This window comes from Marmota marmota, unplaced genomic scaffold (genome assembly GCF_001458135.2).
Source record: "Marmota marmota marmota unplaced genomic scaffold, marMar, whole genome shotgun sequence".
Classification (NCBI taxonomy): domain Eukaryota; kingdom Metazoa; phylum Chordata; class Mammalia; order Rodentia; family Sciuridae; genus Marmota; species Marmota marmota.
Genome location: NW_025999999.1, coordinates 5,367,693 through 5,380,290, shown reverse-complemented (window position 1 = coordinate 5,380,290; position 12,598 = coordinate 5,367,693). Strand labels below are relative to the sequence as shown.

At 40.3% G+C, this 12,598-nt stretch overlaps 1 protein-coding gene across 3 annotated transcripts in view; it reads left to right on the top strand.

The window, feature by feature from the left end:
• Positions 1–12,598, top strand: part of LOC107149791 (dynamin binding protein) — a 68,371-nt gene that overhangs the window by 42,915 nt on the left and 12,858 nt on the right. For all 3 annotated transcript variants that reach the window (XM_015494635.2, XM_015494636.2, XM_015494637.2), the window contains 5 exons: positions 3,629–3,822; positions 4,572–4,671; positions 9,604–9,751; positions 10,598–10,615; positions 11,684–11,883. In XM_015494635.2, coding sequence (XP_015350121.1) covers positions 3,629–3,822; positions 4,572–4,671; positions 9,604–9,751; positions 10,598–10,615; positions 11,684–11,883 — 660 coding nt within the window. The remainder of the gene's footprint in view (positions 1–3,628; positions 3,823–4,571; positions 4,672–9,603; positions 9,752–10,597; positions 10,616–11,683; positions 11,884–12,598) is intronic.

Here is a 12,598-nt window from a genome sequence, read left to right as displayed (position 1 = left end):
GAATCCTGGAAGAGAATATTGACCAGGGAATTATTAAGATTTGAAGCAAATAGGCCCCTGACCTTTTCTAGTGGAGATTCCATGCTAGGGAAGCAAAATGGCGTGTGACTAAGTACATAGGATTTGGATTTAAATATATTTAGCTCGTATTTCCAAAACTGCCATTTACTGGCTGCATAACCTCAGTGGTGCTGGTCAGCTTCTCAAAACCTAGGTTTTTAAATCTATTAAGTAGGAGTAATAATACCTGCTTTAAAGTTTTGGTGTGCACATGAAATGAACTCAAGGATATAGACTGTAAATTCATATGTGGTAGGAATTCAGTACATGCTCTCTCTTTCCAAAACCTTCTAGTCTTGCATTAAAAATGAATTTCTTTTCTAAACTTGTCATATTTGGCACCAAGAACCTATTTCTTTGAAGTTACAAAGAAAATGTAAAACAAGTCCATTAAGAATAAATTTTATGGCACCAGGAGTGTAGCTCACTGAAAACAGCACTTGCCTCGTAAATGCAACACTGTAAAAATAGTGTCTACATCACAATTAATTTAGAACCATATTTTAGCATTGTGATGAAATGAGAGTTACACTTGAAATTATACCATTTATTCTACCAAAAACTAAAAGGATATTTCTTCAAGAAAGATATTTTTCTATTATGTCTGTTTAAACTTTGTTTTGAATATCATGTTTACAGAAAACTGCAATAATACAAAGTCTCCTTTATATTCTTTATTTAAAATCATCAGTATTTAATATTTTGCCATGTTTTTGTTTTTAATTCTTTGTCTTTCCCTTTTTTTTTTCTCCACAGTTATTTGAGAATAAATTGAATGTGTTATGCCTTTAGTATGAGGCTTCAGTACATATTGGTGTGTATTTTGTATGAACATGGGCACTCTCTTGTATGGCCACAGTAGATTTGCCACTTCAGGAAATTTTCAGCTGATGTAGTCGTTATTATTAGCATATTATTCATTTTTTTGTTTGTTTGCTTTGTGATGCTGGGGATTGAACCCAGAGATGCTCTATCACTGAGAGGGACATCCTCAGCCTTTTTAAATTCATTTTGAGACAGGGTCTTGCTCTGTTGCCCAGGCTGGCCTTGTACTTTGCGATCCTCCTGTTTCAGTCTCCCAAGCTGTTGGGATTGCAGGAGTGCACTACCATTGTCCTAGTAGTGTCCTTTGTAGTGACTTTTTTCTTAAAATCAGCATCCAAGATACAGTCAGGATATATTAAGCTGTCATCTCCTTAGCCTTGTTTTGTGGGAACTGTTCCTCAGGGGTATTTGTCTTTAATGACATTGCATTTTGAAGGACACAAATCCTCAATTTGAGTTTGATGTTTCTTCAAGACTTGTGTCAACTCATGCATTTGTGACTGGTATACTGCACAAGGGATATTGTATCGCTTCTAGACATGATGTGGAAGCACATGTGTGTTTGTCCCTTCTTGGTAATACTAGGTCATAGTATTTTCCATTTCTCTATTTTTTTTTCATTTTTATAATTAATATGTAAATTGTAATAAGCAATTTAAAAAACTATGCACATATTCTGATCATCATTCAGCCTCACCAGTAGCACCAGAATTGTCTGTTGGTGGTTTTTTTGTACCTGAACCAAATTTCCTCCTGATTGCAAAATGGTGATTTTCTAACTCCATCATTTCTTCTGCTGTTTGTGAATTGATATTCTACCATAAGATTGTTTTCTCCTCTATTTATTTATGTACTTATCAGTGTGAAATTATGGATTTTTATTATTATTTTTTATTTATTTTATTTTTTGGTACTGGAACACTTAACCACAGAGCCACATTTCTAGCCCTTTTTAGTATTTTACCCACAGACAGGGTCTTGCTGAGTTGTTGAGGCTGGCTTTGAACTTGGGATCCTCCTACCTTAGCCTCCCAAGCCACTGGAATTACAGGCGTATGCCCTGCTATGGATTTTTATTCTGTTCAGTGGATTATATTCTGTTGCTGTGCTGATTTAGGTTCATATTCAGATTGTGCCAGCCTGGGTCAGTGGGAGCCCCTTCCATCACGTCTTCCTTACTTTCTGCCACAGGATATTTCAGGCTCCTCTATAGCATTACCTGCCCCCTCCCTGAAATTAGCCATTTTTCCAAAGAACCCTGTTTCCTTTTAGTGGAGAAGGGATTTTAGAAACCAGAATCTAGCTGCATTCTTTTTTAAATATTAGAATCCCTAAATCCTTAAAGAAGGGTCAATAGGAAAGATTTCTTGAGAATAAAATCTGTGAAAGACACTATAGCTTCCCATAGTGGTTGGAACACTTGTGTTTTTGCTTCTCACAATCATATTCATACTTAAAATTATATTTACTTGCCAAATTTGCAGTTGTTTAAGTGGGTCTTAAGGAATTTGAAGGAACTAAGTGGAGATCATTTCCCTGTTGAATTTTTTCAATTGTTTGTTTTAGTTGTTGATGTGCATTTTAAATGAACAAATGCTGTCCCATCTTCATAAATAACTCATCCTGTACCTCTATGGAACAGGTAATTATAAGAGATAATAACAAGGTACATATTTGTTTACATTTTTAGAATCATGCAGTCTAGTTCTGCAAAAGTTCTTGTAATTAAAAATACCATCAAAGAACTTCATGTTTAGAATATTTTGTGTCTGTCTTCTAGGACATGTGAAGTAACCAAACCTGCTTTGAGTCTTGATTGATGTTTCAACAGGGAGACTCTAAGTTGTTAGGTTTTTTTCCCTAACTTTTGGCTAATGTTGATTCACCATCATAGTGAATGATAAATGACAGGCCCAGCAATTACCAGATCTCAGATGGAGGATTCCTATTTTTTATCTTCCCATTGGCAAGTTGCCATTGTATGTTCCCTATAATATTCTTTTTAATGTGCAGTATTGATGTTTTTATTTTCTAGCTTGGTATTTTTACTGCTGAGGTCAGGGAGAAGGCCTTACAGCTTATTAAGTGAAAACAGTTTCTTTCTTTCTTTCTTTCTTTCCTTTCGATGGGGCTGGGGATGTGGCTCAAGCGGTACGTGCGGCCCGGGTTCGATCCTCAGCACCACATACAAACAAAGATGTTGTGTCCGCCGAAAACTAAAAAAAATAAATATTTTAAAAAAAAAATTCTAGGGATTGAAGCCAAGGATGCTTAAACCATTAAGCCACACCCCCAGCCCCTTTTTATTTTGAGACAGGATCTCACTAAATTGAGGAGGCTGACCTTGAACTTGCAAATCTTTTGTCTGAGCCTCCTGAGCCGCTGAGATTACAGGTGTGCTCCATTATACCTGGCTGAGTATGGTTCTCCATAAGGCCTGCACCCCTTTCCAGCCTCTTTCACAAAGAACTTGTAAATACTGTTTGTCCTCCTGAGTGAGCTGGCTCCTTTTTAGGACAGTCTAGAAATGGTATTGCACAATCAGAATTCTCTGCAGGCATGGCTTGCTAAGCTCTCCATCCATTTGTATTTAGAACTGACACCTTCAGTCAGATTCCCTGATGATTGGCTAACAACAGAGAGAGATTTAACTCTCAAGGAATGCTTCTTCCCAACTTAAGCTGTTGAAGAAGAGTCCTGCTTTCACACTCAGAACTTCTGAACAGTTCTCTTTTCCTTCTAGAAATGACACTCCTCTCCTCTCAGTCTTCTTCCCTGGTGGCTCCTTCTGGATCTGTGTCCACTGAAAACCCAGAGCAGAGGATGTTGGAGAAGAGAGCCAAGGTGGTGGAAGAACTTCTTCAGACAGAAAGAGACTATATTCGGGACCTGGAAATGTGCATTGAGCGGATTATGATTCCCCTGCAGCAGGCACAGGTGGGAACTAATGGATACAATTAGCCTGGCTTTGAATGTTGTCCTCCAAACCTGAAGCATTAGGATGTGGGAGTTCTCACGACAGATTTATTGGGTTTGAAATAAAGTCTCTGATGGCTGTTGCACTATAATTATAGACTAAGGTGATGGTGGGGAAGGAGCAAAGAGTAGTTTGTATTATGACTTTTGATTGCTGTGACACAGTACCTGAGGTAAGCAACTTATAAGGAAGAAGGATTTATTTGGGTTCAGTCTCAGAGGTTTCTGTTCTTGATTAGCTGGCTCCACTGCCCTGGGACCTGTGGTGAGACAAAACATCATGGTGGGGAGAGCATGGTAGAACAGAGCTGCTCACCTCATGGCAGCCAGGAATCAGAGAGAAGAAAAGAAGGGGCCAGGGTCCCAGGATCCCTTTAAAGGGCATGTTCCCAGTGACCTGACTTCCTTCCACTAAGCCCTCCCTCTTAAAGATCCCCCACATCCCAATAGTGCTACAAGCTAGCAATCAGTCCTTTTAACACATGGCTCTCTTGGGGATACTCTACATCCAAACTGAAGCATAGTTGAATTGAGGATAAAGTGTGCCACTAAAGGTTGGAAGTCTCTGTCCTAGAAACTTTTTGGTGAAAGCAAGTAAAGACTATGACCTGGGCAAATTTTGTGTAATCCTTGAAGAGATGTTCCTAATATTAGTGATATGCCATTAATTTCATTTCCATGCATCTTTATACTTTGTTTCCTTTTCTCAGGTACCAAACATCGATTTTGAAGGGCTTTTTGGAAATATGCCAATGGTGATTAAGGTCTCAAAACAATTATTAGCTGCCCTGGAAATCAGCAATGCTGTAGGTATGAGCTCCTGCCATTGTTTCATCGATGGGAGGTGGGGGGTGGGAAGGGGCCTTCCTGGTGCTAAACATTATGCTAGGAATGTGACATGTTACTTATTTAGTTCAGAGGTTACTTGACTGCTGCTTCTCCTTTAACCTCAGCTTGTTTTGAGGTGGTAAAGTATGTTAGTAATAGAAGTTTTAGATGTCATACAGTACGGTGTCTTTCAGACTGATGGTTGTGGCCCAGCCATTGTCCAGAACTGAGTCCCAATGTTCCTAAACTTATCACTGGAATGGGGCAAGGGGTCATGCTGTTGGGTTAGACTAGGCAGCATTTACCCAACTTACCTGGGGAAAAGTGGATATGGGAACAAAATGAGGGCTCTGTCCTCCTGAAGGAAGGGGGAAGTGGCTGAGGAATGTGAAGGACAGTGCAACCTTGTTAATGTTTCTTGAGTGTTTATCACACACTCCGCATCTCAAGATTGTCATACTGGATCTCAGTTCTCTACTCTTGAGTCTTGTTTTACAGATGAGGAAAGTGAAGGAAATTTGCCTGTGTATACATGGCTAGTAATCGATGGGCTGACATTCAGCTCAGGTCTTTGTCTTCCAAGTTCACACCACTAACCTCTGTGTCAGTCATAGAATACAGCTGTATGTCTGTCACTTTATAGAGGAGTAAAGAAACGGCAGCCTGGGGCCTTGCTGCTGGAGGCCAGAGAAAGGAGGAGCCAATGATGAGTTGACTAGAAAGAAGCCACGGTGACCCAGCTTTAATGTAATAATAAAGCATAAGGGCCAATTTATAAGATTTTATAAGTACTATAATTCATTTATTTGAATTATAAAAGCAATGAGAGGGATTAATTATAATCAAGTAATTACTCATTTTTCTTCTAGTTTGTTCTGTTACTTGTTGTCATGTTCAGCTTTCTCTACTAGTCCTAGTTAACCAGCTTCCTAGGGTGACTTTTCTCCTTTAGTCCCATTCACATCAAAGATGACTCAAGACTTTACAGTTTATAGCAAATGGTTTGTTCTTACATAGGATGGACAGCAGGAGCAGGCTGAGGGCCTGGGCCAGATAGAGTCAGGGGTCAGAGGACCGCCTGACCAAGAGGCCCTCCGTTCAGACCCAGCTGAGCCTGGGGATTCTTCCCCCTTCTTCATACCTATGTTCATGACAGGTCAGTTGACAGCTGTTTCTTTCACAAAGGGAGGGTAAGCTGTTCTTGTCAGGGCGAATTGAGGTGTAGGTTTGTGAGAGTTGCACCTGCACTGAGGTGGTCTTGCCTCTGGGAAATCCCCAGGCCAGGCTTCATCACACTGCTGGATGACACTTAGTATTTTTTCTTCTTCCCTTCATTTCTTGTCCTAAGTCAAACAAAGCTCAGGTGGCAGGCTTAGCTGTGTTGAGGCACAGAGGGAGAAGTGGTGGAGAATCGTGGAAATTGAATGGCTTAGCAGCCAGGCCAGGGTGGCCCTGCCTTACAGAGGGGCTGCAGGCAGGGCACATATGTGTGTGGGGGGGGTGAACACTGCAGTGTAGCTTTGGACTGTCACCCCAAAGGCCAGCCAGTTCCTTCAGTGGGGAATGGTAAAGGACAGGATTTGATCATCTGATAAGTGCAGGGTCTGAAAAGGACAAGAAAGGCAAATTAAAGCTTTGTGAAACCATTAGCAAAGGTTTTACAGATTGATATGAATTATATAAGCAATTTTTTAAAAACTTAAGTTTAGTATATTTTTACTTTATTTTTAAGTGTCATTTATGTTAACATGAAACATTCCTTTTTTATTTAAGATATTTTTAAAATTTTTATTCTATGAAATATTCTTAATGTCTTGGGCAAATGTGTTTTTACAAACAGGATAAAAATAGAAAACCATAGTTAATTATCAGCATATTTAAAAATATATGGAAAAAAGATTAGAGATAAATATGGTAAAATAACAAAAGGTGGGAAGATCCGCAGATGGGAAGGAACTCTGAGCTGTAAGGAGAGCTGGGTGTCAGAGCCTGAATAAGGTGAGGAAAGTGTCCAGGCAGGAGATGGCAGCCTGTGTTCTGTGTGGAGTTCATGGAGGGTGAAGATGGTATGTCTGCATTAAAGATGCTTGACACAAAGTGTCCCAGGTTAAGCAAGGTCAGGAGGGCATCCATCCAGCTGTGACCCAAAGCAGGATGTCAGAGCCTGAGCTGGATGAGGAGAGCATCCCTGCAGAAGGCCCCCTGTGGGTGGGTCGGATCCCAGATGAAATGAGGAGGACCTCCACTCAGAAGGCAGCCCATGGCAGAATTAGAAGTATTCTATTCCCAGTACCTAGCACAAAGCAGGCACTGTGGTATGAATGTGGTTTGTCCCCCAAGATTCCTATGTTGAGAGTTTGGTCCCCAGGGTGATGATGTTGGGAGGTGAGATCTTTAAGAAGTGGGGCCTGAAGATAATCTGAAAGGTTTCAGAGGTTCAGTCCACAGTCAGCCAACTCCATCGCTCTGGGCCCAGGTTGAGGCAGAACATTGTGGCAAGAGGACTTGACAGAAGAAAGCTGCTTGCTTCACAGCAGCCAGGAAGCAGAGAGAGAGAGAGAGAGAAATATATTTTTAGTCTACTTTTTATTTTAATACATTTACATAACACAAAATTAGAAAGGTACAAAAACAAAACAAACAAAAAAAGACACCACTTAATGAAAAGCCTCCTCTCTGTTCCCAGCCACCCTGCTCTTCTCAACCAGAAGCCACCAGTTACTAGTGTCCTTAAGTCTCTTCCCAGAGACGGTTTATCACATACCATCAGTTGCACATTTCTCTACCCCAGTTCCTTAGCCCCATTTTTTACAGCCGTTCAAATGGCAGCACATAATGCAGACTGTCCTCTCCACAGTATATCTCCCAGCAGTTTATGTGACCCAGGCTGGGATTTTAAGTTATTTTAAACATTTTTTGGGGGGGTGTTTTACATAATGGCACAGGATACATGTTGTTTTACTATATGTGATCTTTTCTCATGTGTCCTTTTCCATTTTATTTCATTTAAAAAATGCTGATCTTGACTCATTAAGTAGATTTCATGGCCCATTTTTGGATCATGCACCCCTGGAGACTGGAGTGTAGCTCTGCTGGTTGGTGGTGATGTACAGTGAACAGAGGGTGTGACTGATATTAGTCGCCAGCAAGTGAGAGTTCTCAGATGCTGGTCAGGAATGGGATAGAAGGAAGAATGCAGAGGAAAAGGCAGGGAAATCCGGGATGGTGGGAATGAACACACTGGAGGCTCAGGAATTTCAAAGTCGCTCCAAAGATCAAAAAGTAGCAGCCTCACTCTCACTGCTGTGTCTGCTGAGTGCAGGAGGCGGAAGTGAGACTTCAGTGAGACGGGTGGCAGGTGGTAAGGTTGGCAGAAAACAATCCAGTTTCTCTTAGAGAAAGGAGCCATACATCAGGGAATAGATTTAACTTAAAGAAACCGATCTCTTCAAGAACAGGGAGTTCTGTGGGACACAACACAAGAACAAAGGTGACATTATAGAGAATGGGTTGGGGTCCCCTGAGGGAGGGTTATGCTCAGAGTCATGGGGGAAGCAGGAAGTAGGATCATATTTGAAGGAGGAGAACAAGGATGAGGTGTTTTCTTGTGGAGCACTGCAAGCTGAAGGTAGAAGGACGGAGAGTATTGACAGAAGGAACAGGGCAAGAGTAAGAATAATTTTAACAAGCCAGGGAATCAGCACACTCAGGAAGCAGCTATAAAAGAAACTTCTGTGTAGAAGTTTGGTTAGGAACCAGCTCTATATGCCCAACTGGCCATGGACCAGGAGCCTGTGAATAGATTTCAGAGTATATGGATTTGGTTAGAAAAAATTTTTACAAATTTTGAGCTGAAATTTAACATGTATAAAGTGTGAACATAGGAACAACCATGAAGAATTAGCGATATCTGTGACTGTTACCAAATGAGGTCAGGGGTTCATATCACATTAGATTGTTGCAATTATCTTAAAATTTCAGCAACACTTAACTAGAAGCAATGTTTCCTATGTCACTGAAAGTATGGTGATTGTCATGCTGATTGCTGTATTTTTTTTGTTTAATGCTGTATAAAGAAGTACATGTGGGGCCGGGGTTTGTGGCTCAGTGGTAGAGCGCTTGCCTAACATGTGTGAGATACTGGGTTCAATTTTCAGCACCACATATAAATAAAAAAATAAAATAAAGATCCATTGACAACTGAAAAATATTAAAAAAAAAAAAAGAAATACATGTGTTGTTTTACCACAGATTAGGGCTTTTTAAAACATTACAATATAATATAGTATAGCATAATAAATTGCACTTATCCTATGTTTTTAATTTATGCACAAATAAAAGTCAGAAACCACTGTTGTAGAAGGATTTCTTTGTCCTTGTGCAGATTTTCCTGGAGATTGGAGTGTGAGGGGATTCTTATAGGGTTCTGATCACACGCCCACATGAAGGATGCTTATAAATGCCTTACTGTACTTAAATGGACTTCAGGGAATAGCTGTGTGTGGGTTCTAAAAAATAAATACATAAATAAGGTGGTTATCTACATTTTGCTTGGGCTCAGTGCAGTGGTACATGTCTATAATCCTAGCTACTTGGGAAGCTGAGGCAGGAGGATCACAAGTTCAAGGCCAGGCTGGGCAACTTAGTGAAACCCCATCTCAAAATAAAATAGAAAGGGCTGAGGATATAATTCAGTGGTAGAGCACTTCTGGGTTTAATCTGTAGTTCTATAAAATGTTAATTCTGCTTTAAATGATTCCAACTTTAAGCTATTACATGGAAATGTATTAATTTGATGGATTGCCTCCTCAAGTCTTATAACAGGATTTAGCTGATGTTAAAATTTGGTGATACACTTTATGATAACGAGAAGAAAGTTACTGACATTGCTGTATGCCTCTGTGTACTCCAAAGGACCCGTGTTTCTTGACCACCGGGATGAACTTGAGGGAACATACAAGGTCTACTGCCAGAATCATGATGAGGCCATTTCACTGCTGGAAATCTATGAGAAGGATGAGAAGATCCAGAAGCATCTTCAGAACTCCTTGGCAGATCTCAAGTAGGATTTGACCACTTTGCTTCTATTGTTGTTGTAGCAGTCAGCCTATATTTGCCCAGACTTCTTATGAGACCTGTCTGTCATATCTTAAACAGGATCCATTAAATGACCTGCTTGCCCTTTTCTCATTATATACATGGAAATCTTAAAGGTTTCCTGATTGTATTTTTGGCCATTTAAATCACTTGTCCTCTGTACCAAGTATTAAGTCAACATTTTGGGTAGGAAGCAGCCAGGAATTAGAGCACTTACCTAGCATACATAAGGCCCAGGGTTCAATCCCCAGTGTTGGGGAAAATAAAGGAAGATGAAGAAAAAGGAAAAGCAGCACTCAAGAAGATAGTTTGGTCCAAATAAACAAGAACGTATAAGAACTAGGTGTGGTGGCATAACCCTGTAATCCCGGGAACAAGGAGGCTAAGGCAGGAGAATTGCAAATTCAAGGCCAGTTTCAGCAACTTAGTGAGATCCTATCTCAGAATAAAGAATAAAAAAAGCTGAGGATGTGGAGATGTGGCTCAGTGATTAAGTGTGCATAGGTTCAATGCTCAGTATTTAAAAAAAAATAAAAATAAAGAGCATATATGAGAAGACCAAATATACCTTCTTAGATAAGATTTTCCTGGTCTTAGGCAAGTTATAAATGTACAGATAAGTAGATCAAAGTGAAGATAGGGCCTTACTAACTTTAAGAGACTAGATATGCCACCATAGACATTCCTCATTTTCTTTTATCCCATGTAATTTTTTCCCAGTCTGTAGGTAAATTCTAAGAAGAATGAAAAAAATTAATGTCATCTCTCTAATAAGCTCTCTCTCTTTGTCCTCATGCCCGCTGCCCTGTAGGACCCTGTACAGTGAATGGTAAGTGCTCTTGCTACTTGATGTGTGAGCTCATTTTGTTGATTTTTCCTAACCCTTCAAAGGGTGACTTTCTTTTATTTATTTTTATTTTTATTTTATTTGTTCTTTTTACATATACATGACAGCAGAGTGTATTTTGACATATTTTACAAACATTCATACTTCCCATTCTTGTGGTTGTACATGATGTCGAGTTACACTGATCATGTATTCATATATGAACATAGGAAAGTTATGTCCAATTTACTCTATTGTCTTTTCTATTCCCATCCCCCCCTTCATTCCCCTTTTTCTAATTCAATGAACTTCTATTCTTCCCTCCTCCCCCTATTGTGTGTTAGCATCCACACATCAGAGAGAGCATTTGGCCTTTGGTTTTTGGGGATTGGCTTATTTCTCTAGTTCTGTCCATTTATTGGCAGATGCCATAATTTCATTCTTCTTTATGGCTGAGTAATATCCCATTATGTGTATGTACCACATTTTCTTTATCCATTCATTGGATGAAGGGCACCTAGGTTGGCTTCCATAGCTTAGCTATTGTGAATTGAGCTGCTCTAAACATTGATGTCACTGTAGTAAGCTGATTTTATGATTTTATGTTCTTTATGGATAGAAACCTAGAAGTAGACTTCCCTTGCCATATTTTTTCCATAGCACTTTTTATATTTATTTGTTTATTGCCTGTCTAATCCCTACATAGCAGGGACTTTTTTGATCACTGTTAAATTCCCAGTACCTAGAAGAACAGTACTTGGTATTTATCAGATGCCCAATAAGTAATCATAACAAACTTTCAATTAACAATAGACCATGTATACAATGGTGGACCCATATTGTCTGCGACACGGTCTTAGTCTGTGTAAGTGCTCTCTGTAATGTCTGCACAACAACAAAGATCCCTACCAACACGTTTCTTAGAACGTGGGCCAGTCATTGAGCAATGTATTTGTTGAATGAAGGACGCTGGAAAGCAGAATAAAGGGACAGAGCCCTATTCAGGAATAACAGAATCCCGAGACACTGTATTATTGACAACTGACTGAAGTTCTTTTGCCTTCTTTACAGGGGATGCACCAATTATATTAACCTGGGCTCCTTCCTCATCAAACCAGTACAGAGAGTGATGCGCTACCCGCTGCTGCTAATAGAGCTGCTGAATTCCACTCCAGAATCCCACCCAGATAAAATGCCTTTAACCAGCGCAGTCCTTGCTGTCAAAGAAATCAACGTTAACATTAATGAATATAAACGTCGAAAGGACCTGGGTAAGAACAGCTTTACTGCTGAAAAGTTGGTGTGCCCTGTGAGAATGCCTTCCTTCTTGAAAGAATTACTTCAGGGTTGGACAAGGCAGGTGATAGGTGTAATAGGGTTGTGGTAAAGAAAGGGTAGTAGAATTTCGAACAAATGTGATATCCGGGGGAAAAAATAGAGTAATAGTAAGAAAAGCACCTCTGTGGGCCATTGGAAATAAGGTGCCACTGACAAAGCAGCAAGCAGTGAGAGCCTTGACCCCAGACCAGGCAGACTGGACAGGGCTTGCCCAGGAGAGGTCTGCAGCACGCGCCTTTGCTCTGCTCATTTAGGGCGGTTCTCTTCAATCCCTGCTCAGATTGCTCTACACACGTAATTGGAGGTCTTAACTGCCTCCTGTAAACTTGGGACTTTTTAATCTTTTTTTAGAAAAACCTCAATCTGCCTGCCTCCCGGGGTCCCCTCATTCCTGCCCATCACGTTCCCTTCCAGCACCTTACCATCAGTTAACCAGACACCCCTCCTTCTAGATAGAAGAGAAGTAATAGATCCGGTTCATTCCATGCTATCAATACTGAGGCCCTAATCACCATGCTACCGTAGCATGGTGATTGCTGGATTGACTTGTTTTCGTATCCTTGGAGAATCCATAATGTAGTGTAACTGCTAACTAGTTACTAGTTTGTGTAACCTCTGCCCGTCTACTGCTCTCCACACTTTATCTAA